The sequence below is a fragment of the Phalaenopsis equestris genome, unplaced genomic scaffold, assembly GCF_001263595.1.
Source record: "Phalaenopsis equestris unplaced genomic scaffold, ASM126359v1 Scaffold000572, whole genome shotgun sequence".
NCBI classification, from domain to species: Eukaryota; Viridiplantae; Streptophyta; class Magnoliopsida; order Asparagales; family Orchidaceae; genus Phalaenopsis; species Phalaenopsis equestris.
In genome coordinates this window covers 87,354-95,968 of record NW_018165012.1, presented here as the reverse complement: position 1 = coordinate 95,968, position 8,615 = coordinate 87,354, and the positions used below count along the sequence as shown (strand labels likewise).

General features: G+C 36.8%; 1 protein-coding gene across 3 annotated transcripts in view; it reads right to left on the bottom strand.

The window, feature by feature from the left end:
- Positions 1–8,615, bottom strand: part of LOC110029435 (obg-like ATPase 1) — a 53,076-nt gene that overhangs the window by 24,368 nt on the left and 20,093 nt on the right. For all 3 annotated transcript variants that reach the window (XR_002294540.1, XR_002294541.1, XM_020731736.1), the window contains exons 7-8: positions 3,036–3,100; positions 243–359 (exon numbers count right to left, since the gene is read on the bottom strand). Coding sequence is in view for 1 of the 3 variants with exons in the window: in XM_020731736.1 (XP_020587395.1) it covers positions 243–359; positions 3,036–3,100 (182 nt within the window). In the remaining 2 variants the exon portion in view is untranslated. The remainder of the gene's footprint in view (positions 1–242; positions 360–3,035; positions 3,101–8,615) is intronic.

Here is an 8,615-nt window from a genome sequence, read left to right as displayed (position 1 = left end):
ATATATATATATATATATATTGTTATGTAAGGAAGAGCAATGTTTAAGTTGATAAATTAAACTTTCAACAAGAATTTTGTAAGAATAGACCACACAAAAAGAAGCCGAATGAATTGCAGTAACGTACTCTAACCACCATTTTTGTGGTAACAAATATTTGCGGTAAAATCTGAGTAAACTTATAGCTTCTTGTGCTCTACAGTCAACTTTCACAGTCATGAAATAATGCAGCAGTAACTCACCTCTGCAATTTGTTTTCCTCACAATACTTAGCAGCTTCATCTGGTGGCATATCTGAGAGGTTTTTTTCAAGAACGCAGCTGAAAGGAATGATAGGTTCGCCACCATGCTCCTGCACCCTGAACAAATTCCCAAATGCGAAAAAGATGCAATCAGTAAAATTAAATATGATAAAAATGAGATTCAAAGAAAAGAACAAGTTCCCTGCTTATCTACTGCAACGGATTGCCTGCAGCTAAAAAAAATGGGATTACTTTACGGATTGTTTGGAAGGATGGGGGTGCTTGGGTAAGAGATGTTGGTGGCAGGGGGGTGAATTACAGGTTGAATGATATGGATATACCCAGATTTCAACTACTTTTTTATGTATTTGTTAAATTGGATGGTTACTACTAGGTTGATATGGATACCCCCAAACTATTGTTCCTCAAAATATGCATCTGTTCACCACTCCACTAGTCAGGCACTAGAGCACCAACCGGTATGCAGATATCTCTAACATAATTCCATTCATTCAACCAGGGTTCAATCTTGAGTAGTTATGCCTAAGGGTATAAATGAATCAGAGTCGAGAACGAGCAACGATCAACTTGAGCTTGAGCTTGATTAAATAATCGAGTTAGAGCTCGAGCTTAATTCTACGAGTTTGAGCAGGCTCACAAACCAACTTCTTTATTATGAAATACGAATATAATATTCACTCAAGCTAGTTTATAATAAAATGATATATAAAATTAGTAACGAGGAAATAAATAATAAGAAATCACTAGGTAAAAAATATAAAATATAATTTTTTAAACATTTTTCATAATTTAAAGATATAGCATTGGCTTTTATTATATTTGAGTATATTTTATTTTAATATTTTTTTTAAACAAGCCCGCTCATGAGCTAATGAGTCGAGTCGGGGTTGGCTTGAGCTTGGCTTGTTAGCTCATCAAAATTAACTCACGAGCCAATTTTCAAGCCAAACCGAGCCAAGCCGACCCGGCTAGCTCACAAGTCGGCTTGGCTCACTTACAACCCTAGTTAAGCCCTTGGTATATTAGGTTGAGGTCCTTACTTGACACCTTGAGTAAGGCTTTATGTTATCAAACTAAACCAACAAACAGCTGATATTCCTTAATGTGCTTCTTCCAATTGAAACTCATAGATGATTGATAGGTATGAGTTACCTTCAAGCCGTCGACAATTATGCCTAGCTCCTTGAACTTCGGCCATGTGCAATAAAATTTTCCTTCCTTAAAATGCCATTAGCCCGTAAGCTTTAGAAGAATAATCAAAATATTCATCAATGAATTATTCAACGTTCTCTTTATTTTTTTCCTGCTTTTGCATCTATCAATTTCTTATTGAATATGATCTAATATATATCAACAATGGTACATCAGGAAATTATTCAGCTTGTGATAGACGAGAATTATTTTCAATACAAAATAAAATTTATAGTTATCTTTGTACAAAGCAACTGAAATGCAAGAAGCACTTGAAAATGATAATTACAATAATTACATTATGACTGGCTTTCACCCTCTTTATTTTACATGTAGCATTGAATGAGATGATGCTAAGGAATATGGGGAAGAACTCGCTTCATTTAAAGGATACATCAACATTCGGTTACCATATTTAGATTCTCATTCTTTACAGCAAATACATAAAGACTATGTAATTACCTTATAGTAAGCTAAGACATTGTCATATTGATTATTATCTGAGTGCTAATATTTGTAGATTCGTCAGGCTGGAAACTAGAAATGATTTCTAGTGTAAAAAGTTGTGTAGAATTACACAATATAAAGCTCATAAAGAGGTGTATGATTGTAGATTTGACATGCAATATGTAGAATGCAAAAGCTGAAACATGGCTGGTGAATGTAGAAAGGTAAAGTTGAGGGATTTGGTACGCAATCTATTCATGGAAAATTGAAATGCGCTTGACACATATAAAACTATATGGTTGAGAAATTTGAATGATATGTAATCGACTTGCTGAAATTTATGGTGGTATGTAATTGACTTGATAAACTTTATGGTTTGGCATTTTAAATAGTAGAGATATTGATAAGTCTCTAATAATGAAATAACGTGGGTATTTACTTTTATTCTGTACAAAGAGTCTGTTGTTTTTACGTCGCAGAATCTATTATGATTGCCTAAATGGGCTCACAAGAACTTTTTTATTCACTGCTATACTGAGCTATTTAAGCTTAACAAAACTTAAAGATCTCACTATTTTACAGCGAAATCTAAGTTGTCATTGGGCCTACTAAGATAAACCAAATATAAAATTAATTCGTGGGTCAACAGAACATCTCTTGAAAGCAAGAACAGGATCTAGTCCCAACCATTATGAACACACAAAACATGGTTCAGTTCCTGGATCTTAACCAAACAATGTTGGATCTGACAAGATTCTCACTCTATTTTTGTACCCAAACCAAACTTATGGATGAAAAGGGGCCTGCATCTTAATAAAGAGTTCACTCAAAATCAAGCTTATGCAATCTTTCTTTATCATCTTCACATGAATGTGAACAATAATTAAATAGCATATTTTGCTCATGGCATGAAACAAATTCTAGATTAACTTTGGTATACCTTTTTTAAAGCAATCTACTGAGCATATCAACAAGAATTATTCAGAGAAATGTATTAATGAGATAGCATTATAAATATTCTTAGGTAAAATAACAGAATCAGCAGCAAAGAACCATATTCCAAACACTATTGTCAACAAAGAGGGAAGAAAAAAAAAATAATTTATGACAAGTCAGCGAAAAAACAAAACATACCAAGCATGTATCTTGGGTAAAAACTTATTCTTCTTTCGCTGATAATCTTTTTCATTCATATTCACCTGCAACAAAAAGGGTGGCAATATTTTAAGAAGAAAATACCACAATTCCTTGCTTTCAGTTGGTAAGAGGGCTCTTACAAAAGGTCTCACAAGGCAGCACATGTTCATTATGTAAAAATTCATAAACAAAAAAAATATGTTTAGCTAACAACTCAAGGAAGAAATTTGTTATAAAAACAGCCAGCAAAAATTACAATGTGACTACAAATTCTAAAAAGCAATTAAATATGAAAAATAAACACCACTGAATCTTTTTGTCTCAAAAGTTAAGTGGCTTTCATTGCCTCAAACATTTTTGAAATGCAGCGCGCGCTATGTCATATGGATTCATCATGATGCTTTATAAAATGACTTTGCAAAATTAAACAGCTTCATAAGCTAGATTATTGGTGTTAGAATTTTTTTGAACAAAGGCAAAGTGTTGTGTGATCCCTTGAGCTTCCTCAATGAAGGATAAATCAGGAGCAGTTCTTCTGAGGTAGATTGATTGTTTAAGTAGATTTCCCCAAACATTGGATTTAGGGTACGCCTCCTATAGTTAATTCTCCCTCCTGGACATGTTATCTCAGAAATACCAGTGGACCCAATATGTTAACATCAAGAGGCTTTTGAAGTCAAAGTAGCCTAATAAGCAACCATGAGTTATTTATTCTCAAGAACCGTAAGCAAACTAAGGTGAAGGCGTGCCAAAGAATGCAATTGTGATTGCCATCAATTTGTTCACTAGCAAACGAGTTGTCATAATTTGACGGAATGGTTCTCAAAATTGACAAATCATCATTGTTTGCCCTTCAGAAATTATAAGCATCACATGAAAGCTCAATGGCATAATGATAGCTAATTGTATATATATATATATATATAACATTTCACTTACGCCAGCATGCAATTGTGGATTGAAATTTGGAAGGCTTATTTTGATTTTTTACAAATATTTCAATGCGATATATTACTTATATATAAATGTAAGCTTCGAAAATTCGTGAACAGGACTCTCTTTAGTGTTGAGAGAGCTTCTATTTGATATTCCGGGTTAAATTTTTAAAAGGTAGATTGGATTATAGAAAAGCACTACGCAGAGATTTAGCCCTCATTTTGTGAGGACTTTTTGATCTGGGATTCGAGATTTCCCATAGGTGCAAGCCTTTATAATTAATTATCTTTCCTGATAATAAGAGAGCACTTTTGATTAAAGCTACCTATTAAAGCACTGATTATATATAATAATAACACTTATGTTTTGGGTTATAAAATTCATCACTTGACCTTAAAGTGAATGATGGGGAAAATAGTAACAAATCTGATCAAGATATCATGATTTCATCGTCCCGAATCGATGTGGTCATTGATATAATTAATCAGAGGAGTTATTCGAACCAACCTAACAGAAGAATTCTTGTCAGCAACGCGTTACGTAGTCTAGGGGATCCTTATAGATCCGAGGTAGATGCTTATTTAAGGGGAAAAATTTAAGTCGACCTTAGCTCACAGAAAATTTTATGCCAATCAAATATATTCTTATTGTTCACAACTCAAATGATAGAAAGCAGTGAAAAATATATAAGATGCAGTCGTGACCGGAATAAAATGATGTCATTTAGCGACAACACCCAATCAGAAGGCTCGGGTCTTAACCACTACTTTTTGTGGAGTCGTTCGGTCAAACCACACGAACAAATGACTCGAGTCACATCTTTGCTGGTGAGATTACTTTTGAGTGTGAATATATTGATACACTCGATATTCAATATTTGCGAGCTAAAGTCAATCAAAAAATTGTCAACTTCAATAAATAGTTGTGAAGGGTAGATGAATTTTACTTTTAACTTTAAGTGATTGATTCTTAATTTCTGTGTTCTGATCTATGACTTTGAAAACTTGATTTGAAAATTGATTTAAAAACTGACCCCTTTGGTTGAGATTTTCAGTCAACACGGTCATTAACAAGAATTTGGACATTGCTTGATTTGAACCCTGTTAACTTTATTTCTAATCTTTTAGTGTGAATATAGTGATACACTCGATGTGATTCAATATTTGTGAGCTAAAGTCATAAAAATTGTCAACTTCGACAAACTATGGGTGGGTGGATTTTACTTTTAGCTTTAAATGATTGACTTTTAATTTCAATGTTCTGATTTATGATTTTGAAAACTTGATTTGAAAATTGATTTAAAAGTTGATCACTTCGATTAAGATTTTCAGTCAACACGACCATCAACGAGGATTTGGATTTGGACATTGCTTGATTTGAACCCTGTCAACTTTAATTCTTGTTTGTAAAAAAATGGACTCAATATTAATATATTTTTGTACATGAACTTGTCAACTTTATCCAGCTTACATAGGATCACATTCACATAAATATATTATTTGAGTTTATTCAAATATAGTTTGAAATTTAACTTTGAAAATAAACTCATTTGGTTGAAATCTTAAATCGACTCAGTCATCATCAAGGATTTGGACATTACTTGATTTAAAGTCTGTAGACTTTATGATACCAGAGAAGAAACCCAAGCTACAAAAGAAACACAATATTATTGATGAACTGTAAAAGAGCTAACAAAAATGACTCTTGACAATTGAGAAATAACAACACCAAACATGGGAAGATACCCTAGGGCGAGGACGAGGGTGATGTATGGCGGCTGGACAGCAGAAACGGGATGGTTTTGGAGGAGATTGTTAGGGCAAGGTGGTTGGACGTAGCATTGACAGTAACAAGTTGGTTGTCCTGGCCTGATAGCTGCAAGCGTAGAATAGAAGGATGGCTGGATGCAGGTGATGGGGGGCCTTGAAGGTTTGGGAGAGTGCTAAGGCTATAGGTGAGACAAAGCATAGTTCCACGACATCATTTGTAACGTGGAGGAGGCTGGGATGTCACGGGATGGAGGGAGGTGTTTAGCGGCAACTGTATATGGAAGGCTGGCAGGGCAGGGTTGTGCTAGCAGGTGTTACGTAGTTGGGAGGTAGTTGTAGGTGGTGGGCCGGTGGTCTTGGGTTTTGGATGGCAATACCAGATGAGCAGATGGACGCTGATCTGGAGTGTAGCGACAGAGGTGGAGTCGTGAGGCTGAAGGTGGTGGACTACAGAAAATAACGCGAATTGTTTTTTAAGGCGGTTGCAGCAGGAAAGTTGATGATGATTGCGACAGAGAGATGCGGGGGAAGGAAAGGAGGATACAATCACCTCCCGAGAGAGAGATACAGTCGGAGCACCACCCTATCCATCAACTATAACCTCAAAGGGGAAAACAAGACGTCAGTGGCTGTCCAAACTGAACGTTGAATTCTTAACCAACAAAATACCTCCTCCCCTAAGCAAAACAACCCCTATATATAAGAGGGATTATGACTTATTTTAGGCAATGCTTTTAATTAAGAAATATAATATAATAGGCAAGGATTTATAATCGACAATGTTTTAAAATAAAGAAGAGAATAAAAATAATAATAATTCATAATTTAGGCAATGTTAACAATAGGAAGAATTCTGAGTAGGAAAAGATTAATAAACATAATAGAAATTTAGAATTGGCAAGTGTTAGGAAGGAAAGAGAGAATATGAGGAAAGGAAAGGAAGAAGAGGAAAGGGAGTCAGCAGCCCCCCCCCCTTGAGAACCATCCGGTCCTCTCCAAAGCCTCACATTAGTCTCACGGGGTCGGGGGAGCTTCAACCTCATTTGTCGAAGCTTTTGGATCAAGTACAGTGTCAGATCTGTTACATTGAACGTGGTTGAATTGTTGCAGTCCCCTGGTAGGTTAACTTTGTAGGTGTTGTCGTTCCAAAACACATTTTGGTAGAATAGATATTCGTCCATCTTTGGCATGCCCTGAGCTAAAACTGTAGGCAGACCGAGTAGTTTCACCACTCGGGTATCAAGCCATTTTAGGGGTAACCTGCTTCTTCCATTGCTCATAATCAGTTGAGTGCAGCTAAGGAACTGGTATGGGAGGAGAGATCAATGTTGGGGTGAAATTTGTGGCAAGCCGCACCCCACTCACTAGCACTTCCTCATAAGAGACCTCTCTTTACTGATAGGACTTGGATCCCATTGAAGAATTTTTGTCCCCATCAAGCTCCTAGAGCCCATTACAAGTTGGTATTCACCTCTTATGTCAGGATATTTGACGATGGATACTATGTTGGACTGAAAATAACCTCTAAATAATCCCCCGTAATATTTTTGGCATGACACAAAATGACTCGACTTCTAGCATGTTAGACTTTCCCCCGTAACGTTAACTTAGGAAGGGGTGTATACATCTGAAAAATCCACGATGCTCTGTTCTGTAGTGGTCCAATATCAATGGTCAACTCCTCAAACTCATGCCCTTTTTGGATATTTAAAGTTAATCCTATTGATGTTCCTCTCACCATTTGTGAAACAATAGCTTGAGGTACCACTATTTCATCCTCAGCATGAATGTCTGTTACATCAAGTTCACTATCTTTCTGAATGGCTACCGTTACCTCAGTTAGAATCTCTATCTCGGGGTCAACTGAAATTGGTAGAGTTTCTTGTTGGCCGACAATTGTGGATCCTCTTTGAAGCCTGCATCTCTTTCTAGATCGTTGTTTATCTCTTCAACTGGAAGTTGGTTCTCCTCGTTTATGTCCTCACCGACTTCAATGCCTGCGGTGTTGTCACCCAACTTTTCGATGATGCCCTACTCGGTGAAATAGATCAATCCCCTGGTTGTGCATTCTGCTTCAACATGTCCAAATTCGTGGCACTTGCAACAATTTCTAGCACTAACAGACATGCGGATTGGTTTTGTTGGATAGTAGCAAGAGAGGTTGCTTGGTGATGTGGTCTCTCAACTTCAAACTAGAGTGTGCAATTGTTGGTGGCAGTAAGTTTGGTAGAAACTGGCGCTGTGTTTCCCGCTTCATCTTCATTTCTCATTCTTCCCTTCAAACTTCCAGATCACTGTCAAGAGTAACCTCCCACTGGATTTTCTCTTGAATATTCATAAGTCTATGTTGGAGGCGACAAAGTTCTCGCCATGTCTCTTCTCGGGTAGGCTCGAGCATATTTCTCCTTGGTGGCATGTTTGATGGTTTGGGACCTATGGAAGGAAAGAAAGATAAAAAATAAATGAAAGAAAAAAAAAATTTTGTGTGGTGGATTGAGCAAAGGAGGATACTAGAGACCCTGGGATAAGACTAGTGTTGGACTGGCTCTGATACCAAGTGATACCAAAGGAAAAACCTAAGCCACAAAAGAAACACAATAATATTGTTAAACTGAAAAGGAGTTTACAAACACAACTCTAGAAAATTAGAAAATAACAACGCCAAACATCGGAAAACGCCCTAGGGCGAGGACAACAGTGACACATGGCGGCTGTACAACAAGTAGGGGGTGGTATTGGAGGAGGTTGTTACGGCAAGATAGTTGGACGTAGCTTTGACAGCAACCTGTTGGCCGTTCTGACCTGATAGCTGCAAGCGGAGGACAGAAAGATGGCTGGCAGCAGGTGATGGGGGGTCTTGGAGGGTTGAGGT